This window comes from Ranitomeya variabilis, chromosome 4 (genome assembly GCF_051348905.1).
Source record: "Ranitomeya variabilis isolate aRanVar5 chromosome 4, aRanVar5.hap1, whole genome shotgun sequence".
Classification (NCBI taxonomy): Eukaryota; Metazoa; Chordata; class Amphibia; order Anura; family Dendrobatidae; genus Ranitomeya; species Ranitomeya variabilis.
This window is the reverse complement of record NC_135235.1, coordinates 329,945,161-329,972,564: the sequence shown is the minus strand read 5'-3', so window position 1 is coordinate 329,972,564 and position 27,404 is coordinate 329,945,161. Positions and strand designations below refer to the sequence as shown.

At 45.1% G+C, this 27,404-nt stretch overlaps 1 protein-coding gene across 1 annotated transcript; it reads left to right on the top strand.

The window, feature by feature from the left end:
* The first annotated feature begins 17,970 nt into the window (after positions 1–17,970).
* On the top strand, positions 17,971–25,542 carry LOC143767869 (uncharacterized). Its single transcript, XM_077256392.1, has 4 exons — positions 17,971–18,193; positions 18,348–18,510; positions 19,284–19,837; positions 25,538–25,542. The coding sequence occupies exons 1-4, from the start codon at positions 18,097–18,099 to the stop codon at positions 25,540–25,542; spliced, it is 819 nt and encodes a 272-aa protein (XP_077112507.1). The 5' UTR covers positions 17,971–18,096.
* Positions 25,543–27,404: the final 1,862 nt, after the last annotated feature.

Sequence of the window (27,404 nt, the reverse complement as noted above, 5' to 3'; positions counted from 1 at the left end):
TTTTTTTCACAAATAAACTCAGAAATTATCGACCTAAATTTACCACTAACATGAAGCCCAATATGTCACGAAAAAACTATCTCAGAATCGCTAGGATCCGTTGAAGCGTTCCGGAGTTATTACCTCATAAAGGGACACTGGTCAGAATTGCAAAAAACGGCAAGGTCATTAAGGCCAAAATAGGCTGGGTCATGAAGGGGTTAAGTTGCCTAATAATTCTGCACAGTAATAGTTACCTGCACAAACAGATATCCTAAGATAGCCAAATCTAAAAAAAAAACACTCCAACTTCCAAAAATATTAAGCTTTGATATTTATGAGTCTTTTGGGTTGATTGAGAACATAGTTGTTGGTCAATAATAAAAATAATCCTCTAAAATACAACTTGCATAATAATTCTGCACACAGTGTACTCGGCTCTGCACAGGGCGTCCTGCTAAAGACCATGGACCACAAAGCCAAGGAACGGTCTTGGCTCGGTCAAGTAAATTCAGTTTTCAATAACGAAGCACCAACAACTGGCGGATCTGGGGCTCAGAGTATGAAGGATTGTAACGTTTTAATTAAAAATATATACTTTTTAAACTAACCAAAACCTGGTAGTACAAAGCTTTCCTGGAAAATGATCTTCCCAAACAATCCCGAGAGGATTGCGGATATGTGTGAGACCTTCTTTTCTTATTGATGACCAGGAGTTCATCAATAACTGGGAAAGTATTTGCAATAACAGCTCAAAGACATTCATGGAGCTTCTCATTGAGTTTAATAGCAAGACCCTATTAGGCTGTGTTCACACGTTGCAGATTATTCGCGGTTTTTTCGCATTTTTTCCCTATAAAAATGCTATAAAACCGCAAATAATCTGCTTATATTATGCATCCTATCATTTTTAATGAATTCTGCACTTTTTGTACACATGATGCGTTTTTTTCCGCGGTAAAAATGCATTGCGGTAAAAAACGCAGCATGTTCATTAATTTTGCGGGTTTTTTGCGGATTTCCCACTTAAAATGCATTGGGAAGTGTCCGGAAAAAACCGCAGCAAAAACGCGTCAAAACCGCGGCAAAAACGCGTCAAAATCGCGGCAAAAACGCACGCGGTTTTCTTGCGGATTTCTTGCAGAAAATGTCTGGAATTCTCCAGAATTTTCTGCAAGAAATCCTGAACGTGTGCACATAGCCTTATAGGGAAACTGTCACCTCGTTTTCCGCTTTTAGATGCGGCCACTGCCTTTTGGGGCTTATCTACAGAATTCTGTAATGCTGTAGATAAGCCCCCGGTCCGATCTGAAAGAGAAGAAAAACAAGTTTTATTATACTCACGTGGGGCGGTCCGATCCAATGGGTGTCGCTGGTCGCAGGTCCGGGGCCTTCCATCTTCATGCGATGTCATCATCCTGCTTGCTTCGTGCCGTGCTCCTGCGCAGGCGTACTGATCATTTTTTAATAAAATATCACTTTTTACAGTGGAACAAAGCTCTGCAGGCGTACTGATCTGCCCTGTTGAGGTCAGAGTAAAGTACTGCAGTGCGCAGGTGCTGGGCCTCTCTGACCTTTCCCGGCGCCTGCACACTGCAGTACTTTGCTCTGCCCTCATCAGTGGGGACAATATTCCTAGAACTCTTAGTATAATAGTCCTTTTTGGACAGTATATTCGATGCTTCTTTGTAATAGTCATTACTGTCCTGTATCACGATACCACTACCTTTCTCCAGTTAATTTGTTCTTATTTCTATTCATTGATTGGTTAGAGAGTGAAAGTGTTTTCAGTTCTTTCTGCACCAAATCATTAATAACGCAAATATGATGTTCTTTATTCTCAACAGGATAGAAATTAGATTTATTTGGTACATCCAGGGGAAATAAATTATCTGTGTCAGAACGCATATTATCAGTACCAACTGATATGTGGCTACCTGTTTTGCAAGCTAAATTAATCTCATTTAAAAGGAAATGCCTTTTTAAAGTAAGCTTTCTAATAAAAACCTGAAGATCCAAATAAAGATTAAAATCTCTCGATCTATTAGTTGGACAAAATAATAATCCTTTGGAGAGGAGCATCTTTTCACTTCCAGAGAGTTCATAGGAGGACAAATTGAAAATATTGGTTATATCAGGCTTTTTGCTTCTAGAAGAGCTAATTTCCCTTTCTTTTTTTCCTCCCTCCTCTGCACCCTCTAGTACATTTTTAATTTCCCCGGGTCTTGGTGAAAAAAATTGTTGTATTTGTGTGTCCTTTAGTGAAAGTGCACGGGGTAAAAAAGGAACTGTGGCATTATTATCAGTGTTTGAATTATCAATAATATCTGTGTCAGAGTCTTGTGAGAATGAGAGCATACTTGGGGTTGTGTCATGTATAGATAGATCCAGAAGTGTTTCAGTGATCGAATCCGGAAATTCCATTAGTGATAGTGACGTGTTATCCTCAGTGTGTAAAACAGCATTTTTATCCAAATTTTCAATTGTTTTATCTAATTTTTTATTGGTGGGGATTATATCCTTTTCTTTATTTAACTGATTAATTTGCATTTTGATACTCAAAAGGTGTTTCGTAGCCTCAATCAATGGCATGGTTAATTTAGTAGCCCTAATTTCAGGGGGATCACTAAAAAATTGTTTTACTATTCGTTCCTGTAACCGATTTAGTCATAGTTTCATGCATTTTATTTGAGGCAAGGGTTAGAAAATCATTTTCTCCTGGGCTCACTTTTTCTTTCTCTTTTGTCCCTCTAGTTTTATTTGAGGCGGGGATTAGTAAATCACTGTCTAATGGGGTCATTTTTTACTTTGTCCCCGTGTAGTTGATGCATGTAGTGCATGCAGTTGTTCTAGTTTTATTAGAGGCAGGGATTCGTGAATCACTGTTCACTTTTTCTTTTTCCATTATCACTGTGGAGTCGATATTACATGCAGTTATTCTAGTTTTATTTGGGGCAGGGATTAGTGAATTACTGTCTCCTAGGTTCCATTTTTCTTTTCCATTAGTCACTGTGGTGTTGTTAGTGCTGCAAGATTGTAGTAGCATCGTACGCAGTGAAGAGGCAGTGACCCACAAAGTTCCAACATCAAAGTCTTTTTAATGTGTTTCCTCACAGCATTAAAGTCCAATTCACACAAATGCATATAACTTCAGTGTATATTATCAGTGTTCAGTTCACATCAGTTCATAGCAATACAAATCATATGGCTTTAGATTTACAGTCCCTAAACAGGCCAGACTTCCCTTGTCCAGTTTCCTGGACGACTGCACGCCATATTACAGTCTCCATATACACAGCCTCATATGTTGCAGACACTATACACACCAGCCCCCTCCGACTAGTTCCCGTGGGTGTCCTGCATCACTGTATCGCAGTCTCTTACAGTCACTTTACTTACACAGCTGTACACAGCCAAGGATATCCTCCGGATAGCAGCCTGGCACCATATCCACCGGTTTGCAATCATTACACATTCTAGTCTTTCGGGCACAGGACATCCACCTGCGGGCACAGGACTGTCCACATCCGACTCGTTCGGGCACAGGACATCCACCTCCGGGCACAGGACTGTCCACATCTGACTCCTTCGGGCACATGACATCCACCTCCAGGCACAGGAGTGTCCACATCCGACTCCTTCCGGCACAGGACATCCACCTCCAGGCACAGGACTGTCCACATCCGACTCCTTGGGGCACATGACATCCACATCCGGGCACAGGACTGTCCACATCCGACTCCTTCAGGCACAGGACATCCACCTCCGGGCACAGGACTGTCCATATCCGAGACCAGTAACATGGATGACTTGCATCACTGTATACGCTGCGGGTGCCAAGCTATTCAGCTGCCTGAATGCTACCTCCATGCACTCAGCCAGCGCTCTGCAGGCCTCTGCTCTGCACACCAGCACACACCAGAATGACACTGACGTGCACCTCACACACCTGACACCTGACACACCCATACCTCTTACTGTAGGGATTTTAACACACACAAACCTGTGGCCTTCAGCCAAATGGAAAACCCGGATCAGAAATCCGTGACTCCCATGCACACCTATGGACTTCATCCGTCTGCATGCACAACCTGGGGAGAAGACACAGTGACCCCTACCTGTGACACGAGTCACTGCCTCAGTGCATACAGTTGTTCTGATTTGATTTTCGGAGTATTTATTAATATTAGTCCCATTTTTAGATTCCTTCGACACCATTTTCCTATTGTCCTCCCTATCCCTTTGAATTTTTTTTTAGATTTTTTCAAAATAGTTTCATGCTCCATTTGCATAATAAATGTGATTACAATAGAATTAGTTTTTTTATATTTTGGATGTGCAGAAAAAAACTATGATCTAATAAGCTAATTTTATCACTTTTTCAGCCGCTAGTTTACTTAAATGCAATCTTTTTTTTTATATAAAAGTAAAATCATTTTATGCATCATTTATTTATATGTATGTCCCTATTGATAGTGAATTCAGTGTCATTAGGAAATGGTGAATCATGCACCAACCGCAATCCTCTTGGACAAATCTTTTCTTCCAGATAAATAGATAGGAAGTGGGCATCTAAGTTGAAATGGAGTTCTTCCTTAAGAGCTTCCTTAATATTGTAAAAAATCTTACGAAGATTCTTTGTCTCCTCTTCACTAAACATGTTTGTAATATCCTTCATCGGGGTAACCGGTCCGATCATCCCAATTGTCTGATAAATCGAACGTTCTCTTGCTGAAAGACGATTACGAAAATATTCCATGGTGAAATTTCTTTCTATTAAAAATCCAACGATACCATTCTTTTACCATCTACCGAAAATGCATAAAGACACATTAAATCCCCCAGGGAGACCTATTATCTCTGGAATTAATTCACTTACTAGTAACAATACATTGATAGACTCATGATACTGTAGCGCCCCCACTGCCGCAGGGCCGAGGGGTACCCGGTACCGGGCCTCTGAGTCTCTGCTCTGGGGTTGTCACGGTGGCTAGGCCCGGTCCGTGACCCTGCTGAGGGGCGCACAATGAAAGGTGGTGGTATGGGATGATAATGTTATGGTGCGGAGTAGTGCCGGTCGCGGTCAATAACGAGGACACCAGGTTGCAGTCTCTTTACCTCTTTACTGAAGGCTTCTGGGTCCTCAGTCCGGAATACGGCTAACAGGGCTGCACAAGTCCGGCCGGTCCGATGGCACCTCCAGAGTTCCCTTCGCAGGTGGAAATCTGTGCCTACCTGCTAGCGCTTGTGTGTTGTGGTCCTTCCTTGCTGTGCTTATGGGATAGTACCCCACAACTGTTGTGTCTGTTTCTCGTGTTCCCTCACAACTCGATTCTGATGTTCTTCTACGTCCCCCTGATCTTACAGTTAGGATGCACCCGTATGATGGGGAGGCTCGGAGGTTCTTCCTGGGCTCTATCGTCACCCCTCTCCTGTTGTTACCCCCCTGTGTCTTCCTGGGTCTGTGTGAGACAGCCCGCCTGTGACTGACTGTCCTGCCGTAGGTTTGAAGTTTGGCTTGGAGCTCTATACTTCCTCGGCGTTCCGGCCACCGGTTATGCGCCTCAATAGGATGTTGCCTCGATCTTACAGCACGACTCCTACTGGTATTCTCCTAGTTGCATTGATCTCGTTTCTCACTCAGCACAATAAATCTCGCTTCTTGTCCTTTCTTGGGGTACCACCGCTATATCGTGCAGGCGCGGTCCCGTAACGTTCTCTCTGGTTGCTAGGCCTCTGTCAGGATCCCACCCCTGACAGGGACCCTACCGAATCTTCCCCTACAACACCCTCTGCCACAAGGTGTTGCCTGGTTCCAACCCAGTCAGCTTTCTGTCTAACTTCCTGCCTAACCCCCAGTTTTACCAGACTGTGAGGAGTGGCCTAATAAATAGAACCCTTAGCTCCCCCTGGAGGCCAGACTGTGAAATGTATTGGTGTCTGTGATACCTGGTCAGATGAACTCCTTCAGTGCCATCAGACGTACCATAGCCCCCCTTAGTGGCGGAGCCACAGTACTGCAATGACCAGGACTCTGGGGCACTGCACTCCCCCCCGGTTAAATCCAGTACTCCTGGACTGGGAAGAAAACAACAATACATGTCAGCAAAAAGACATACAATTTTGAAAATGCAAGTTCAAGTAAACTTTTTAACAGAGCTTCCCTTTATGGGAGGTGAGGACACTTGAACGTTACAAACATGGTTAAATACTTTGGATAACAGACTATAAATAACTTTTCTTACCCAACCGGGTATTCTACTAAGTGCAAAATCTTTGAACAATAATTTAACATTGTCTTTAAGGACGTACTCACTAAATCCACTAAAGACCTTCTTATAAGACATTATAAGGCTACTCAACGTTTTTGCATTCTCCTTCTTTATATCTGCAGGACCGCCTGTCCTAACTGCTCCAGACCTACTGCCTCTCCTTTCTGTTACAGGACCGCCCCTTTCTGCCCGGGCCTACTGTCTTTCCACTACTATACACAGTATAGAACATATCATTTTTCTTTCAGTTCAAGATCACTGAGCCATCTCTGTATGGCTCCTAGGAGGACTCACTAACTAACCCCGTACGGGTTTTAGCAGCAAACAGCAGGAAAACAAATAGTTAACTTATTTACAATCAATAAAGCATTTTTGCTTACTCATCTTGTGGCTGTGCAGGGGGTGGTCTCCTTCCAGGCCTCACCCGGCCAACGGGTCGCATTGGTGCAGCAAGGGCCGGTCCTGGCTCCAGCAGCGACAGGATCCCTCTGCGAGATGCCCTCCTTACTCGTGGGCAAGCACGACCCAGAGGCACGCGGTGGACCCGGACCTCCTGAGGTTCCACGGGGACGGGCTCTGGCACCTTCCCTGCAGAAGGCTCGTCCTCCGGCATTCCGGCAGCAGCCTGGAGGGCGACGCACCGCTGGACGCCCCGAGCTACCCAGCCAGTTTCGCCAGCTTCCCTCCGCCACCGGGTGTAGGTCACTGCATCGCCAGGCTCCAGGTCGGAATCGTACCTTCCCCCGCAGGGCTCCACTTCTTCCCGATCCACACGGACCTGCAGTGGCTCCCCGATTTCCTGGATAACTCCCCTTCCTTTCCGGGAGTTAAAGGATATTACTACACCCCAGTTTGACGGTGGAACCTCCTCAACGCTCTTCAGATCGACCTGGGCTGCCGGTTGGGGTCTGTTCCGCCACACTGTCATCAGGCGCTGCAGGTGCTCCACTTCCGGCAGGATCCTCAGGCCCTGGGCCTGCAGCTCACACTCCGCCACGGTCGGGACAAAAGAAGCAGGGGACACCGGAGACAGGCGGACCTCCGTAGGTTGGCCCAGCCGAGCGATTACACGGGCATCGGTGTTGTGAATTTACCTTTTGGCTCCCTCTAGTGGCTACTACTGATTTTACTCTGGGTATGTCTATCATCCCTTGTATGCTCACCTGGGTCGTTAGGTCAGGGGTGTTGCTATATAAGCTCCCTGGACCTTCAGTTCAATGCCTGGCAACGTTGATATCAGAGCTAATCTGTAGTGCTCTTGTCTACTGATCCTGGTTCCTGCGTGATTAAGCTAAGTCCGCTTTCTTGCTTTTTGTTATTTGTTTTTGTTTGCATTTTTGTCCAGCTTGTTCATTATCTGTATCCTTTCCTTGCTGGAAGCTCTAGGGAGGCTGGAGTTCTCCCCCGGGGACGTTAGACGGTTCGGGGGTTCTTGAATCTCCAGTGTGGAATTTTGTTAGGGTTTTTGTTGACCATATAAGTTATCTTACTACATTCTGCTATTAGTAAGCGGGCCTCTCTTTGCTAAACCTAGTTCATCTCTGTGTTTGTCATTTCCTCTTACCTCACCGTTATTATTTGTGGGGGGCTTGTATCCTACTTTTGGGGTCTATTCTCTGGAGGCAAGAGAGGTCTTTGTTTTCCTCTTCTAGGGGTAGTTAGTCCTCCGGCTGGCGCGAGACATCTAGCGACCAACGTAGGCATGTTCCCAGGCTACTTCTAGTGTTGGCGTTAGGAGTAGATATATGGTCAACCCAGTTACCACTGCCCTATGAGCTGGATTTTTGTACTTCGCAGACTTGCTGATATCTCTGAGACCCTCGCCATTGGGGTCATAACAGTTTGCCAGGCCCGTATTTAATGTTAAATGCATTGCAGAAGCGGGATTATAAGAAAGAAAGTTCTGAGTTTTTTTTTTCTCTCTCTCATTTTTTTTTCTTTTCCCCTTTAACTCTGAGTGGCTTGTGTTTGCTGCAGACATGAATGTCCAGACCTTGATTACAAGTGTGGACCAGCTTGCTGCTCGTGTGCAGGGCATACAAGATTATGTTATCAGAAATCCTATGTCAGAACCTAAGATACCGATTCCTGAACCATTTTCCGGAGACCGATTTAAATTTAGAAATTTCAGGAATAATTGTAAATTGTTTTTGTCCCTGAGACCCTGTTCATCTGGAGACTCCGCTCAGCAAGTAAAAATTGTTATTTCTTTTTTACGGGGCGACCCTCAGGATTGGGCCTTCTCGCTGGCGCCAGGAGATCCGGCATTGGCTGACATTGATGCGTTTTTTCTGGCGCTCGGTTTGCTTTATGAGGAACCCAATCTTGAGATTCAGGCAGAAAAAGCCTTGCTGGCGATGTCTCAGGGCCAGGACGAGGCCGAAGTGTATTGCCAAAAATTTCGGAAATGGTCCGTGCTGACCCAGTGGAACGAGTGTGCATTGGCTGCAAATTTTAGAAATGGCCTTTCTGAAGCCATTAAGAATGTGATGGTGGGTTTTCCCATTCCCACAGGTCTGAATGATTCTATGGCCCTGGCTATTCAAATCGACCGGCGGTTGCGGGAGCGCAAAACCGCAAATCCTCTCATGGTGTTGTCTGAACAAGCACCTGATTTAATGCAATGTGATAGAATCCTGACTAGAAATGAGCGGAAAATTCATAGACGCCAGAATGGCTTGTGTTACTACTGTGGTGATTCTACACATGTTATCTCAGCATGCTCTAAACGTCTTACTAAGGTTGTTAGTCCGGTCGCCATTGGTAATTTGCAACCTAAATTTATTCTATCTGTAACTTTGATTTGCTCACTGTCATCGTATCCTGTCATGGCGTTTGTGGACTCAGGTGCTGCCCTGAGCCTTATGGATCTGTCATTTGCCAAGCGCTGCGGATTTGTGCTTGAGCCATTGGAAAATCCTATCCCTCTTAGGGGCATTGACTCTACGCCATTGGCAAAAAATAAACCGCAGTTTTGGACACAGGTTACCATGTGCATGACTCCCGAACATCGGGAGGTAATACGTTTTCTTGTTCTACATAAAATGCATGATTTGGTTGTTTTGGGTTTGCCATGGTTACAGACCCATAATCCAGTCTTGGACTGGAAGGCTATGTCAGTGTCAAGCTGGGGCTGCCATGGAATTCACGGAGATTCCCTGCCCTTGTCTATTGCATCTTCTACGCCTTCGGAAGTTCCGGCGTATTTGTCTGATTATCAGGATGTCTTCAGCGAGTCTAAGTCCAGTGCACTGCCTCCTCATAGGGAATGTGACTGTGCAATAGATTTGATTCCTGGCAGTAAGTTTCCTAAGGGGAGACTGTTTAATCTGTCGGTACCTGAACATACCGCGATGCGTTCATATATCAAGGAGTCTCTTGAGAAGGGGCATATCCGTCCTTCTTCTTCCCCTCTTGGTGCGGGATTCTTTTTTGTGGCCAAAAAGGACGGATCTTTGAGGCCTTGTATTGACTATCGGCTTTTAAATAAGATCACTGTCAAATTTCAGTATCCTTTGCCGCTGTTGTCAGATTTGTTTGCCCGGATTAAAGGTGCCAAGTGGTTCACCAAGATAGACCTTCGTGGTGCATACAACCTTGTGCGCATTAGGCAGGGCGATGAATGGAAAACCGCATTCAATACGCCCGAAGGTCATTTTGAGTACTTGGTGATGCCATTTGGGCTCTCTAATGCACCTTCAGTTTTTCAGTCCTTCATGCATGACATTTTCCGGAAGTATCTGGATAAATTTTTGATTGTTTATCTGGATGATATTCTGTTTTTTTCTGATGATTGGGACTCGCATGTGGAGCAGGTCAGGATGGTTTTTGAGATTCTGCGTGAAAATTCTTTGTTTGTAAAAGGCTCAAAGTGTCTCTTTGGTGTACAGAAGGTTCCCTTTTTGGGGTTCATTTTTTCCCCTTCTGCTGTGGAGATGGATCCAGTCAAGGTCCGAGCTATTCATGATTGGACTCAACCCTCGTCAGTTAAGAGTCTTCAGAAGTTCTTGGGTTTTGCTAACTTCTACCGTCGTTTTATCGCAAATTTCTCTAGCGTTGTTAAACCGCTGACGGATATGACCAAGAAAGGCTCTGATGTAGCTAACTGGGCTCCTGCTGCCGTGGAGGCTTTCCAGGAGTTGAAACGCCGGTTTACTTCGGCGCCTGTTTTGTGCCAGCCTGACGTCTCACTTCCCTTTCAGGTTGAGGTGGATGCTTCGGAGATTGGGGCAGGGGCCGTTTTGTCGCAGAGAGGCCCTGGTTGCTCTACTATGAGACCTTGTGCCTTTTTCTCTAGGAAATTTTCGCCGGCAGAGCGAAATTATGATGTGGGCAATCGGGAGTTGTTGGCCATGAAGTGGGCATTTGAGGAGTGGCGTCATTGGCTCGAGGGTGCTAAGCATCGTGTGGTGGTCTTGACTGATCACAAAAATTTGATGTATCTCGAGTCTGCTAAATGCCTGAATCCTAGACAGGCCCGCTGGTCATTGTTTTTCTCCCGTTTTGACTTTGTGGTCTCGTATTTACCAGGTTCTAAGAATGTGAAGGCCGATGCTCTGTCTAGGAGCTTTGTGCCTGATGCTCCTGGAGTCGCTGAACCTGAGGGTATTCTTAAGGAAGGAGTTATCTTGTCAGCTATTTCTCCAGATCTGCGACGTGTGTTGCAGAGATTTCAGGCTGGTAGGCCTGACTCTTGTCCACCTGACAGATTGTTTGTGCCTGCTAAATGGACCAGCAGAGTCATTTCCGAGGTTCATTCCTCAGTGTTGGCAGGGCACCCGGGAATTTTTGGCACCAGAGATCTGGTGGCCAGGTCCTTTTGGTGGCCTTCCTTGTCAAGGGATGTGCGGTTATTTGTTCAGTCCTGTGGTACTTGTGCTCGAGCTAAGCCTTGCTGTTCTCGTGCCAGCGCCTTGCTGTTCTCGTGCCCTTGCCTGTCCCGAAGAGACCTTGGACACACATCTCTATGGATTTCATTTCAGATCTTCCGGTGTCTAAGGGCATGTCTGTCATCTGGGTGATATGTGATCGTTTCTCCAAGATGGTCCATCTGGTTCCTTTGCCTAAGCTGCCTTCCTCTTCTGATCTGGTTCCTGTGTTCTTCCAGAACGTGGTTCGTTTGCACGGCATTCCTGAGAATAATGTGTCGGACAGAGGATCCCAGTTTGTTTCCAGGTTCTGGCGATCCTTTTGTGGTAGGATGGGCATTGATTTGTCGTTTTCCTCCGCTTTTCATCCACAGACTAACGGACAAACGGAACGAACTAATCAGACTCTGGAGGCGTATTTGAGGTGTTTTGTCTCTTCTGATCAGGATGATTGGGTGACCTTCTTGCCGTTGGCTGAATTTGCCCTTAATAATCGGGCTAGTTCTGCCACCTTGGTTTCGCCATTTTTCTGCAACTCCGGTTTCCATCCTCGTTTTTCCTCGGGACATGTGGAGCCTTCTGACTGTCCTGGAGTGGATTCTGTGGTGGATAGGTTGCAGCGGATCTGGAATCATGTGGTGGACAACTTGAAGTTGTCACAGGAGAGGGCTCAGCGTTTTGCCAACCGCCGCCGCGGTGTGGGTCCCCGACTTCGTGTTGGGGATTTGGTATGGCTGTCTTCTCGATTTGTTCCTATGAAGGTCTCCTCTCCCAAATTTAAGCCTCGATTCATTGGTCCTTACAGGATATTGGAGATCCTTAATCCTGTGTCCTTTCGCCTGGATCTTCCGGTGTCGTTTGCCATTCACAACGTATTTCATAGGTCCTTGTTGCGGCGGTACGTTGTGCCTGTGGTTCCTTCTGCTGAGCCTCCTGCTCTGGTGTTGGTTGAGGGCGAGTTGGAGTACGTGGTGGAGAAGATCTTAGATTCTCGTCTCTCCAGGCGGAGGCTTCAGTACCTGGTCAAGTGGAAGGGCTATGGTCAGGAGGATAATTCCTGGGTGGTCGCCTCTGATGTGCATGCGGCCGATTTAGTTCGTGCCTTTCACGCCGCTCATCCTGATCGCCCTGGTGGTCTTGGTGAGGGTTCGGTGACCCCTCACTAAGGGGGGGGTACTGTTGTGAATTTACCTTTTGGCTCCCTCTAGTGGCTACTAGTGATTTTACTCTGGGTATGTCTATCATCCCTTGTATGCTCACCTGGGTCGTTAGGTCAGGGGTGTTGCTATATAAGCTCCCTGGACCTTCAGTTCAATGCCTGGCAACGTTGATATCAGAGCTAATCTGTAGTGCTCTTGTCTACTGATCCTGGTTCCTGCGTGATTAAGCTAAGTCCGCTTTCTTGCTTTTTGTTATTTGTTTTTGTTTGCATTTTTGTCCAGCTTGTTCATTATCTGTATCCTTTCCTTGCTGGAAGCTCTAGGGAGGCTGGAGTTCTCCCCCCGGGCTGTTAGACGGTTCGGGGGTTCTTGAATCTCCAGTGTGGAATTTTGTTAGGGTTTTTGTTGACCATATAAGTTATCTTACTACATTCTGCTATTAGTAAGCGGGCCTCTCTTTGCTAAACCTAGTTCATCTCTGTGTTTGTCATTTCCTCTTACCTCACCGTTATTATTTGTGGGGGGCTTGTATCCTACTTTTGGGGTCTATTCTCTGGAGGCAAGAGAGGTCTTTGTTTTCCTCTTCTAGGGGTAGTTAGTCCTCCGGCTGGCGCGAGACATCTAGCGACCAACGTAGGCATGTTTCCCGGCTACTTCTAGTGTTGGCGTTAGGAGTAGATATATGGTCAACCCAGTTACCACTGCCCTATGAGCTGGATTTTTGTACTTCGCAGACTTGCTGATATCTCTGAGACCCTCGCCATTGGGGTCATAACACATCGGCTTCCAGGCGGTAGGCTACCTGCCGGGTCTCAGCTGCAGCCGCACACTCTTCGGACATCGGCCATGGGGGTCGGCCTATCGGTAGCTCCGCAAGGGTCAATTCCCGCAGCGATGGCGTGTCTGGGGCTGTGTCGGGTTGTGCAGCCTCTCGCTGAGTCGGGTCGTTCCCACGCGGTGCTCCCGGCGTCGCCATTTTCGCTTCCTCTCTGGTGTCCTCTTCCCGCGGTCTCTTTCGTGGGCGGCCCCGTCTCCATGGTCTCCATCCTCCAAAGAGAATGAGGAGGCGGACCTCGGCTGCTGACGGACACGTCCTCAGGACACAGAAATATTTAGACTGGGCGGCCATAGTCGTCCGCGCTCTCCAGCTTGTCTACGCCCACTCCACGCCCCTCTTCTTCTCCTGCGCTCTCCTCAGCCCTGCAATGGCGGATTTTGGCGGTAAATGGCAATACACAGTCCTTGCAATAAGTCACAGTCCAAGTATAATAAATCAGAGTTCCAAGGCACACATGACCTGATTCTTCAGGCTTAAGTAGATCCTGTTCTTGACGCCAAGTTGTAGCGCCCCCACTGCCGCAGGGCCGAGGGGTACCCGGTACCGGGCCTCTGAGTCTCTGCTCTGGGGTTGTCACGGTGGCTAGGCCCGGTCCGTGACCCTGCTGAGGGGCGCACAATGAAAGGTGGTGGTATGGGATGATAATGTTATGGTGCGGAGTAGTGCCGGTCGCGGACAATAACGAGGACACCAGGTTGCAGTCTCTTTACCTCTTTACTGAAGGCTTCTGGGTCCTCAGTCCGGAATACGGCTAACAGGGCTGCGCAAGTCCGGCCGGTCCGATGGCACCTCCAGAGTTCCCTTCGCAGGTGGAAATCTGTGCCTACCTGCTAGCGCTTGTGTGTTGTGGTCCTTCCTTGCTGTGCTTACGGGATAGTACCCCACAACTGTTGTGTCTGTTTCTCGTGTTCCCTCACAACTCGATTCTGATGTTCTTCTACGTCCCCCTGATCTTACGGTTAGGACGCACCCGTATGATGGGGAGGCTCGGAGGTTCTTCCTGGGCTCTATCGTCACCCCTCTCCTGTTGTTACCCCCCTGTGTCTTCCTGGGTCTGTGTGAGACAGCCCGCCTGTGACTGACTGTCCTGCCGTAGGTTTGAAGTTTGGCTTGGAGCTCTATACTTCCTCGGCGTTCCGGCCACCGGTTATGCGCCTCAATAGGATGTTGCCTCGATCTTACAGCATGACTCCTACTGGTATTCTCCTAGTTGCATTGATCTCGTTTCTCACTCAGCACAATAAATCTCGCTTCTTGTCCTTTCTTGGGGTACCACCGCTATATCGTGCAGGCGCGGTCCCGTAACGTTCTCTCTGGTTGCTAGGCCTCTGTCAGGATCCCACCCCTGACAGGGACCCCTCCGAATCTTCCCCTACAACACCCTCTGCCACAAGGTGTTGCCTGGTTCCAACCCAGTCAGCTTTCTGTCTAACTTCCTGCCTAACCCCCAGTTTTACCAGACTGTGAGGAGTGGCCTAATAAATAGAACCCTTAGCTCCCCCTGGAGGCCAGACTGTGAAATGTATTGGTGTCTGTGATACCTGGTCAGATGAACTCCTTCAGTGCCATCAGACGTACCATAGCCCCCCTTAGTGGCGGAGCCACAGTACTGCAATGACCAGGACTCTGGGGCACTGCACTCCCCCCCGGTTAAATCCAGTACTCCTGGACTGGGAAGAAAACAACAATACATGTCAGCAAAAAGACATACAATTTTGAAAATGCAAGTTCAAGTAAACTTTTTAACAGAGCTTCCCTTTATGGGAGGTGAGGACACTTGAACGTTACAAACATGGTTAAATACTTTGGATAACAGACTATAAATAACTTTTCTTACCCAACCTGGTATTCTACTAAGTGCAAAATCTTTGAACAATAATTTAACATTGCCTTTAAGGACGTACTCGCTAAATCCACTAAAGACCTTCTTATAAGACATTATAAGGCTACTCAACGTTTTTGCATTCTCCTTCTTTATATCTGCAGGACCGCCTGTCCTAACTGCTCCAGACCTACTGCCTCTCCTTTCTGTTACAGGACCGCCCCTTTCTGCCCGGGCCTACTGTCTTTCCACTACTATACACAGTATAGAACATATCATTTTTCTTTCAGTTCAAGATCACTGAGCCATCTCTGTATGGCTCCTAGGAGGACTCACTAACTAACCCCGTACGGGTTCACTCTCTGTCCTCATTCTTCTATCAACATCATTAAACATTTCTTACAATCAACCAGTTAGGCTACGTTCACATTTGCGGTGTGCGCCGCAGCGTCGTCGCCGCACCAAAACGCATGCGGCGTGCGGCCCTATCTTTAACATTGGGGCCGCATGGCGCCGCATGTACATGCGTTGTCATGCGTTTTGGTGCGTTGTACGCCGCATGCGGCGTTAGGGCGCACCTGTCAGGGCGCGGCAAACGCAACATGTTGCATTTTTTGGGCGGCGCAGACTTTGGAAAAAACGCATGCGTCGTGTTTGCGTCGTGTTTGCGTCGTCGATGCGGCTTTTTTCCCATTGACTTGTATTGACAACGCAGACGACGCAAGTACTTGCGTCGTGGTGCGTTGTACGACGCATGCGTTTTCCAATAAAAAATGCAAAACATTGTCTAGACTTTTGTCTAGACAAAAAAAACCCACTATATATAGAGAGAAAAAAAGGGGTTTGGCATTGTCTTTCACAAGGCTATCTACAGAGTGACTGAAGGGAATCTGCTTTCCAAACCTGTAAGTATATATTTCTCTTTGCATATTTTTTATTCTGTGTGTTATTTTTTGATTTTGATTTAATTTGTGCAATGTTTGGTCTGTGCTATTGTACGGTTATGGCACTGTGGGTTGTTAGTGAAAAATTGTGTTTTTTAATCTTGTTTTGATGTACTTCTGGCGTTATATGATGGCGTTTATTGTCACCGGCCTTGCTTGGTTTTGGATTGGTTTTATGGATTTGGGGTTGTTCTGGTGTCATGCGGTTGTTCAATGTCTTTAAATTTGGCAGATTTTTATGTTAAATTTCTGGTGCATGTTTTTCTGGTTTCTATTGTTGGGGGTAACCGTATGGCATTTTCTTGGCTCATGTCTTGCTGTGTTTTATGCTGTTGGCATTTTTTTTTCTTTCCTTGAGTGTCTTTTCTTGCTGGTGGGGGGGCTACATTTATGATGTTTCATTTGTATTGTATTGTTCTGTGCTGCTATGCCATTCTATTTTCAATTGTATTTTCCCTTATTTTTTTTTTTTTTTTTTTAACTGATGGTTTTATGTCGTTTTCCCCATGGCTTCCGTATGTATCTCCTTTCTTGAATGTTTCCATTGACAAGTGTGTAGTATGGCCTTTTTTTTTTTTTTTTTTTTTTTTTAGTTGGGGGCCTTTTTTTTTAAATTTATTGTGTTTTCTTTTCATTTGGACTATGTTTTATCTTTTGGGTTGCTGTATATTGTAACAGCGGTTGTCCCGTAATGTTTATTGCTTATTATCTAGAATGTTATTTAGCGCCTTTTTCTGATGTATTTTGGTGGATGTCACCAGATGGTGTTGTTTTGGATTATGTCTTGTTGTAATTGTAAATTATGGCGTTCATTAGTTTGCTTATTTCATTGTGCCTTTTTTTTTTCCTGTAGAAATTTTTACATAGGTGTCTATTTTTTCTGAACTTTATTTGGTTCTATTCTTGTATTGTTTCTTCGATTGTGTTCTCTTGCAATGTATGGCGTTGTGGTGTCGCTTTTTGAGTTTGCATTGTCCTATCAGTCAACAGTCAATTGTGGTTGTTTTAATGTTTTGGGCCTATTTTATTGTATGTGGCATTGGATGTGATTTTTTGCTCATTTTTTTCATTGCAGAACAAACTTGCAAGAATGCCAAGTTCTTCGGAGCATAGCCAATCGGCGCGGGGGAGTGCGGTGAGTAATTATGTCTAGTTGCTTACAATTCGCTGCCATTTGTAGCATTGACAATAATTTTTGTATACAATTTTTCCAGGCTTCTTCAAGTGAGGGGGAAGACGGTCAGCGGGAGCAGAGAGATCGGGGCCAAGATGTGGCGTCAGGCCGGCGAGTGAGTATTTTTTTTCTTTATTTTTTTTTTTTCAGTAGCATCCTGCTGTGAGGAACATTACATTTGAGGAGCATCCTGCTTTCACTAGGGATGTTTACTAAGCTTAGGCCCCCGTCACACATAGCGAGATCGCTAGCGAGATCGCTGCTGAGTCACTAGTTTTGTGACGCAACAGCGACCTCAGTAGCGATCTCGCTATGTGTGACACGTACCAGCGATCAGGCCCCTGCTGTGAGATCGCTGGCCGTGTTGGAATGGCCTGGGCCGTTTTTTGGTCGTTGAGGTCCCGCTGACATCGCTGAATCGGTGTGTGTGACACCGATCCAGCGATGTCTTCACTGGTAACCAGGGTAAACATCGGGTTACTAAGCGCAGGGCCGCGCTTAGTAACCCGATGTTTACCCTGGTTACCCGGATGCTGCAGGGGGACTTCGGCATCGTTGAAGACAGTTTCAACGATGCTGAATTCGGTCCCCTGATCGTTGGTCGCTGGAGAGAGCGGTCTGTGTGACAGCTCCCCAGCAACCACACAACGACTTACCAACGATCACGGCCAGGCAGTATCGCTATTCGTGATCGTTGGTAAATCGCTATATGAGACGGGGCCTTTGTACATTATAGATTTTCAGGGCAGCAAGTATTGGGGGAAGGTAAAATAAAGTTGAACTCCCTGCACACAAACATTCCAAAACACAGGTGTAGAAAACATCAATATACATACATCAAATGGCAAAGGATAGGGCAAAGGTACCTATCATTCCAGGTACTGGTGGTTGTTATTATTTGCATATTTTTAACCTATTTGTTTTCTAATTTTTCTAGGTTTCACAACGGGACCAAGGAGACAGTGGAATAGATGTGGACCTCCTGATCTCCAGCATCCAGGAGCGTGGCCCGTTGTGGGACAGCCGTGACCCTCGGCACATGGACCAGGTGGTGTCGAGGCGTTTGTGGGCAGAGGTGGCAAAGTCATTGTGGGATGGCTTTGACAGTGCCTCAGCGAAGGCCAAAGGCAACTTTAGTGAGTATTGCAGATACGCTGCTATGACCCATCTTGCCAGGATAAACACAACCGTGTGTGATGCGATCAACGCCTAAACTTTGCATCGCTCACGGTTGTTTTATCCTTTTAAAATGCTAAATATGTAACCATTTTTTTGTCTTTACATTCACAGTGAAAAAGTTGAGGACCAGATGGCGATCCATGAAGGACCGTTTCAATAAGGGGATCCGTGCTGCGGAGGAGCAAGCTCGGAGTGGTGCTGCTGCGTCCAAGTCGGTGCCCTACAAATACAACAGGGCCCTCCAGTTCCTAAGACCGGTCCTTACCCGCCGACAGTAAGTATTTTGGCCACATAACATATTGCACAGCCACATTGTACATTGCCCAGACACATAGCATATTGCACAGCCACATAGTACATTGCCCAGCCACGTACATTGTGCATCCACATAGTAGATTGCCAGGCCACTATATAGCAGCCACATAGTACACGTTCTAGCTACATATACACATAGTATATTTCCAAAGGAACATAGTGTATTGGCCATCCATGTAGTCATTGTAGCATTTTGGCCATCCTTTTACCCTAGTGGAATGGTATATAGCCCATTAGTAATTTTTTGGTTAGGCGTGAGTCATTGTAGTCCATGACAGGTTACGTTCTGAGTCAGGGTAGTTCTGATCGCATGAATAATGATGACGTCTGGATCACATGATCCTAACGTCATGGCCGTTCCTGCGATCAGATCAGCAAATTTTTTTTTTTTTAAATGTTTTTCTTGACTTTAAATTTTTTACTAATTTGGCGGCATAGGCAGCATGAAAGATTTTTTTAAAAAAAATGTTTTAAAACGATGACAGAGGTATGCATTGACTTTTGCAGCGGGAATGACCAGTCATTTTCTACCGTAGGTATGTCCATGATTGTTATCGTCAGCCCTAATGGTCAGCTGGCGGTAACAATCAGCAATTTATTATAGGCAACACAGACTGAGAGACAGGGGATTGTAATGTATTGATGTGTCATGTAATGTTAATTTTTTAACAGGAGTTGGCGTATGTGATAGGTTATTAATTGAAGACTAATTTTTTCCTTATCTTTTCACAGGACACACAGCAGCACCCTCCAGCGAGCTCCCCCCTGTGAAGCGGAACTTCATGGATCGCCATCTGACCCGTCACAGCCCTCCCACAGCGACAGCAGGCTTGCACCACCATCATCTGGAGAACCGGCTGCCGGTACATCAGGTTTTCCCCTGCCCGAGGCCTCTGGCGCACCTTCGTTCGGGAATTCCCGACAGCGCCAGCGGGCCTCGGACAGGTCAGTCATGCCCGAATTTTTGCACTTGGGCACGGTGTTCCAGAACGGTTTCAAGGCGTTGAGCGATAAAATGTCCAGTATGGAACGGCGCCTTGAAATCCTGGAAGCCGAGCTCTCAAATCCGGCAAAGCATTTTTTAAGCACAATTGCTAAAGGCATGGTGGAAAACCTTACGCCGGAACTCCAGATTTCGGTGATGCAGGACTGCAACAATTCCTACGTGAGGGCTCTGCAGCAGTCTCGGCGCATGCAGTCAGCGACACTGCCAGTAGTACCGTCGCTTGCTAGCATTACTCCGACTACTGCTGCAGAGCCACTCCAGCCAACCCACCCTGGTCCAAGTGCCGAGCGACGCCACCACAGGCACCATAGCAGTGTGCCGCCGACTCCTGCTCCTGCCAGGCCCTCATCCTCCCGCAGCCATCATTCTAGGGGAGATCGTGGAAAGAAAAGAAAACACAAAAGCAAGAGGACACGCACTGAGGCTCTGGCTGCTCCAGTACAAACAACAAGTAGACGTCGGGGCTCTAGCCGCAGTAGGAGCAGCCAGAGCCAACCAAGAACCTCACAAAGGCTCGTGTTGCCTCCTCCCTCCCCTACAGGGGTGGCGGTTTCCTCCCCATTAGACCCTGCGGAGGGTTTAGACCTGCCATCCAGCCTCCTGGACTATAATAGGTCAACATCCTCCTCCTCCTCGTCATCCTCATTTTCCGCTCCCCATTCCGAAAAAGAAACCTACCATTCCCCCATGGTGGCACAGGTTGATACCCCCTAAGTTTATTTCCCCTTTTTTTTTCTGTTTCCCCCCAATAAAAAATTTTGGTTTTAATACAATATTTGCTCTTATTTTCCTGTATACTTCTCAGCAAGTCACACCGTGCGCCGTCTACACATATTTTGTGCTTCAAACAACTCATATATGCAATGTCAGACACTATTTTTACCATTTTTATTTTGCCTTTTTTGGTGTGTCTCTCATTGCTGTATGAGGTGTTCACAAACAATAAAGTGTATGAGGTGTTTTCAATCACTAAGGCTATGTGTCCACGCTCAGGATTGCATGAGGATTTGGTCATGATTTTACATAAGTATTTGTAACTCAAAACCAGGAGTGGGTGATAAATACAGAAGTGGAGCATATGTTTCTATTCTACTTTGCCTCTAATTGTTCCACTCCTGGTTTTGTATTACAAATACTGAAGAAAAATCGTGACAAAATCATGATGCAATCCTGAACGTGGACACATACTGTAAAGGTACCTTCACACTTAACAATGCTGCAGCGAAACATACAATGATGCAGATCACTGCAGCATCGCTATTTGGTCGCTGGAGAGCTGTCTGTGTGACAGCTCTCCAGCGACCAACGATGCCGAGGTCCCCGGGTAACCAGGGTAAACATCAGGTTGTTAAGCGCAGGCCGCCGCGCTTCCGATGATTACCCTGGTTACCAGTGTTAAATGTAAATAAAACAACAGTACATACACTCAGAATTGCGTCCCCCGGCGTCTGCTTCCCTGCCCTGACTGAGTGACGGCCCTAACAGCAGAACGGGCACATCACCGCTGTGCTGTGCATTCACTTTCCGGCCGGCGCTCAGTCCGTGCAGGAAGCAGACGCCGGGGGACGCGAAGATGAGTATATGTACTGTTTTTTTTGTAAACTTTCACACTGGGAAACAGGGTAAATATCAGTTTACTATGCGCCGCCCTACGCTTAGTAACCCGATATTTACCCTGATTACCATTGTAAAACATCGCTGGTATCGTTGATTTTGCTGTCAAACACAACGATACACGGCGATCTGACAAACAAATAAATATGTTATATGGTATGGTATAAATTTTGTCTTTGAAGCAGGGTAGAAAACTTAAGAAAATTTTTTTATTAAAACACAACATTTTAAAAACAAAGGGTTCCAAGTTTTTTAGATAAGGCACATTACATTGGTGAACTATTTTTAGCATAGTCACACCAGAATACAGTCCAACAGTTTACTACACCATTGTATCTTGCCATGACAGACGGCCAACATCTGACACAAAATAGGCCGCAAAACGATCCCTCATCTGCGCAATTTCCACACTTGTCCTCAGAGGATGATCATGGAAATTGGGCAATGGGTTGGCTATGGTTTCATCAAGATCAACGTTCAGTCTCTCTTTGGCCAGAATAAAATTGTGGAGAACCACACACGCCTTCACCACCTCATCCACTGTCTCAGTTTTCAGATTAATGGCGGATCCTAATATCCGCCATTTGGAGACAAGGATGCCAAAGGCGCACTCCACAGTCCTTCTGGCCCTGGACAGTCTGTAATTGAACACCCTTTTCATATGGTCCAAGCCCCGACTGGAGTAGGGTTTCAATAGGTTGGCAGACATTTGGAATGCCTCATCCCCAACCACAACAAATGGCATCGCAGGGCCTTCGGTGTGGGGAAGAGGTCGTGGCTGGGGGAAATTGAAATAGAATATTATGTTTGAATAGGAAGGAAGTATATTGGATTTAAAGATTGAGCACACTGAAGCCGCGTGGTCTTAATTAAATTATTGAGGTATTTTTATAGGCCTGGATTTTATTAATTTTACTTATGGAAGCAACCCCTGTTATCCTTTGTGGTCTTCTATTTAATTGCATGATGTGTTCTATTATCCATTTTTATAAGTGATTTAGACCCTAAGCCCCGTGGAGCTTACTACTTTTTTATGTAGAAGAAATCACTTCTCAGTGGGCTACAGGCTCTACGCTAGGGACGGGCTGCACCTCAATGGGGAAGGGGCAGCTGTGCTGGGGGAGAAAATGGCTAGAAGGCTGGAGGAGTGTTTAAACTAGGGATTGGGGGGGAGGGTATTCAATTTATAGGAGGGGAAGATAGTGCAGATAGAGACCTGGGCACAAATAAGGAAGTTGGGGGTGGCGGTGGCATGGGGGGTGGGGTTAGAACAGTTAATAAGAATAGAGGTGCAGAAAGGAACATCAAGTGCATGTATACTAAAGCCAGAAGCCTCGCCAACAAAATGGAGGAAATAGAACTAATGTTGTTGGAGCATAATTATGACATGGTGGGGATATCTGAGACGTGGCTGGATGAGAGCCATGACTAGGCTGTTAACTTGCAGGGCTATAGCCTTTTCAGAAATGATCGTACAGATAAGCGAGGGGGAGGGGTGTGTCTATATGTAAAATCGTCCTTAAAACCCATCCTGCGTGATAATATAGGTGAATTTAATGAAAATGTAGAGTCCCTGTGGGTGGAGATAAAGGGAGGTGGAAAAAATAATAAATTACTGATAGGGGTTTGTTATAAATCTCCAAAAATAAAGGAATCAATGGAGAATATCCTTGTAAAGCAAATAGATGAAGCTGCGAGTCAAGGAGAAGTCATTATTATGGGGGACTTCAACTACCCTGAAATAGATTGGGGAACAGAAACCTGCAGTTCCAGCAAAGGTAATCGGTTTTTGACAACTATGAGACAATTACCTTTCACAACTGGTTCAGGACCCAACAAGAAGGGGGACACTGCTAGACCTAATATTAACCAACAGGCCAGACCGCATATCAAATATAAGGGTTGAGGGTCACTTGGGGAATAGTGATCACAAAATAATAAGTTTTCATGTAACCTTTAATAAGATGGGTAGTAGTTGGGTTACAAGAACACTAAACTTCAGGAGGGCAAATTTCCAACGGATGAGAGAGGATCTTGGTGCAATTAACTGGGACGATATCCTGAGACACAAAAATACAGAAAGAAAATGGGAGACGTTTATTAGCATCCTGTATAGGACCTGTGCACAGTATATACCATATGGGAATAAACATACTAGAAATAGGAGGAAACCAATATGGCTAAATAGAGCTGTAAGGGGCGCAATAAGGGACAAAAAGAAAGCATTTAGAGAATTAAAGGAAGTAGGCAGTGAGGAGGCATTAAATAAATACAAAAAAATTAAATAAATTCTGTAAAAAGCAAATCAAGGCAGCAAAGATTGAGACAGAGAGACTCATTGCCAGAGAGAGCAAAAATAACCCCAAAATATTCTTTAACTACATAAATAGTAAGAAACTAAAAAATGATAGTGTTGGCCCCCTTAAAAATAGTCTGGGTGAAATGGTGGATGAGGATGAGGAAAAAGCCAATATGCTAAATGACTTTTTTTCATCAGTATTTACAAAATAAAATCCCATGGCAGACAAAATGACTAGTGATAAAAATTCCCAATTAAATGTCACCTGCTTAACCCAGCAGGAAGTACAGCGGCATCTAAAAATCACAAAAATTGACAAATCTCCGGGCCCGGATGGGATACACCCCCGAGTACTGCAGGAATTAAGTACAGTCATTGATAGACCATTATTTTAATCTTTAAAGACTCCATAATAACAGGGTCTGTACCACAGGACTGGCGTATGGCAAATGTGGTGCCAATATTCAGAAAGGGGACAAAAACTGAACTCGGTAATTAGAGGCCAGTAAGCTTAACCTCTACTGTGGGTAAAATCCTGGAGGGCATTCTAAGGGATGCTATACTGGAGTATCTGAAGAGGAATAACCTCATGACCCAGTATCAGCACGGGTTTACTAGGGACCGTTCATGTCAGACTAATTTGATCAGCTTCTATGAAGAGGTAAGATCCGGACTGGACCAAGGGAATCCAGTGGATGTAGTGTATATGGACTTTTCAAAAGCTTTTGATACGGTGCCACACAAAAGGTTGTTACATAAAATGAGAATAATAGGGATAGGGGAAAATATGTGTAAGTGGATTGAGAGCTGGCTCAGGGATAGGAAACAAAGGGTGGTTATTAATGGAGCACACTCGGACTGGGTCGCGGTTAGCAGTGGGGTACCACAGGGGTCAGTATTGGGCCCTCTTCTTTTTAACATATTTATTAATGACCTTGTAGGGGGCATTCAGAGTAGAATTTCAATATTTGCAGATGACACTAAACTATGCAGGGTAATCAATACAGGGGAGGACAATTTTATATTACAGGATGATTTATGTAAACTAGAAGCTTGGGCTGATAAATGGCAAATGAGCTTTAATGGGGATAAATGTAAGGTCATGCACTTGGGTAGAAGTAATAAGATGTATAACTATGTGCTTAATTATAAAACTCTGGGCAAAACCGTCAATGAAAAAGACCTGGGTGTATGTGTGGATGACAAACTCATATTCAGTGGCCAGTGTCAGGCAGCTGCTACAAAGGCTAATAAAATAATGGGATGCATTAAAAGACGCATAGATGCTCATGAGGAGAACATAATTTTACCTCTATACAAGTCACTAGTGCGACCACACTTAGAATACTGTGCACAGTTCTGGTCTCCGGTGTATAAGAAAGACGTAGCTGAACTAGAGCGGGTGCAGAGAAGAGCGACCAAGGTTATTAGAGGACTGGGGGGTCTGCAATACCAAGATAGGTTATTACACTTGGGGCTGTTTAGTTTGGAAAAACGAAGACTAAGGGGTGATCTTATTTTTATGTATAAATATATGAGGGGACAGTACAAATACCTTTCTGATGATCTTTTTAATCATAGACCTGAGACAGGGACAAGGGGGCATCTCCTACATCTGGAGGAAAAAAGGTTTAAGCCTAATAACAGACGCGGATTCTTTACTGTAAGAGCAGTGAGACTATGGAACTCTCCGCCGTATGATGTTGTAATGAGTGATTCATTACTGAAATTTAAGAGGGGACTGGATGCCTTTCTGGAAAAGTATAATGTTACAGGGTATATACACTAGATTCCTTGATAGGGCGTTGATCCAGGGAACTAGTCTGATTGCCGTATGTGGAGTCGGGAAGGAATTTTTTTCCCCAAGGTGGAGCTTACTCTGTGCCACATGGGTTTTTTTTTGCCTTCCTCTGGATCAACATGTTAGGGCATGTTAGGTTAGCCTATGGGTTGAACTAGATGGACTTACAGTCTTCCTTCAACCTTAATAACTATGTAACTATGTAACTTCACTCAGTTATGATGTTTGATCCAATCCTATGATGTGTCTTTTTTATTTTGTTTTAGAATGATATACATTTGTCAGTTTTACTGCTGGTTAATAATATATTTGGTCTGTTGATCTCAATATAGTGGTGGACTTTTAATGGACATTAAGTCCCCAATGTCTTATCAAATGTATTGTCTATTCAATTGTCATTGTCGGGCAGTACGTTATTCCTTTTGAATAGTTATAGTTACAAATTGTATGAATCGCCAGGGATCCGGTTAGATTTGTGACATTGTCATGTGGATGGTTCAGGCGGCTCTCACGACCGCTTTGTCGATGTCCTGCGGCTGAGAGTCGATCTCGGTCTCCTTTGTCCCCTCATGCGCTGGCCTTTCTCCAACAGCCCATTACATCGGCTGAGGTTTTCTTCTGTTTATGGAATCAATAGACTACCTGAGGAGTCTATTAGAATAAAGACATGATGTATCCTTGGTAAAGTGAAGTCCTCCTATTAGTGAATATTTATTGTTCTCCTTCAGATATAGTGAATCTTAATTAGTGTATCAAAGTGACTTTTTCCTTCAGTGCTAATTCATGAGTAATAATTACCATAATACAATGTGTTTTTAGCAAAAATTTCATATGTGATTATCTTAAATATGATGTAGCTTGTCTCTTTTAATTTACCACACAAGCCACTCGTGTATATATATATATATATATATATATATATATATATATATATATATATATATATATATATATATATATATATATATATATTATTATTATTTTTATTAAACTCTTTTATTCACCATTTCACATTAATTAAATTATACTTTACAATATATGATTCTTGCTGAAGGTAATATATGTAATATTTATTCTTTCTACGTGTTTCATTGAACTTGACATGTGGCACTTCCGCTTGATGGACTGATGAATTCCAGACTCAAATACTTTTGTACGGGTTCGAACCTGCATTATATGTATGAAAACCTTTTCCGTTTCTTCATATTGTTCTTTTTCTCATTTTTCTTTGATTTCTATACACCTGTTAAGGGAAATTAGGTTGTTTAAATGGTAAATAACATTTGAATCATTGGATTACTGGAGCGTTCGGAAGGCCAGCAGCCTGATCAATTCCTGGAAGGTTGGCTAAAGGATACTTTGGGAGATGAATTCTCCTCCACATTTTCTGTGGAAAGGGTTCATAGGGTCCCTACAAAATCTCTTCCTCTGGGCAGTCTACCTAGACCTTTTTTCCTCAACTGTAAAGACAGAGATGCTGTTCTACGCATGGCATGACAAGAGTCCTATTAACCTCTTTCTGACCTCGGACGGGATAGTACGTCCGAGGTCAGATACCGCGCTTTGATACAGGGCTCCGGCGGTGAGCCCTCATCAAAGCCGGGACATGTCAGCTGTTTTGATCAGCTGACATGTGCCCGCAATAGCGACGGGTGAAATCGCGATTCACCCACCGCTATTAACTAGTTAAATGTCGCTGTCAAACGCTGACAGCAGCATTCAACCGGCGCTTCCGGCCGGGCGGCTGGAAATGAGCACATCGCCGACCCCCGTCACATGATCGGGGGTCAGCGATACTTCTGCATTGTAACCATAGAGGTCCTTGAGACCTCTATGGTTAGTGATGCTGGCTTGCTGTGAGCGCCCCCCTGTGGTCGGCGCTCATAGCACACCTGCATTTCTGCTGCATAGCAGTGATCTGATGATCGCTGCTATGTAGCAGAGCCGATTGCGTTGTGCCAGCTTCTAGCCTCCCATAAAAGCTATTGAAGCATGGCAAAAGTAAAAAAAAAAAAGTAAAAAAAAAAAAATGTAAAAGTTTAAATCACCCCCCTTTCGCCCCATTCAAAATAAATCAATAAAAAATAATCAAACCTACACATATTTGGTATCGCCGTGTTCAGAATCGCCCGA

What these genes read in the sequence shown, in the direction of transcription:
- LOC143767869 (XM_077256392.1), top strand. Translation starts at nt 18,097, where the DNA reads ATGGACCAGGTGGTGTCGAGGCGTTTGTGGGCAGAGGTGGCAAAGTCA. An exon ending in GAAGGCCAAAGGCAACTTTA is followed by an intron (nt 18,194 to 18,347) that starts GTGAGTATTGCA and finishes TTACATTCACAG; the next exon opens with TGAAAAAGTTGAGGACCAGA. An exon ending in CCGGTCCTTACCCGCCGACA is followed by an intron (nt 18,511 to 19,283) that starts GTAAGTATTTTG and finishes ATCTTTTCACAG; the next exon opens with GACACACAGCAGCACCCTCC.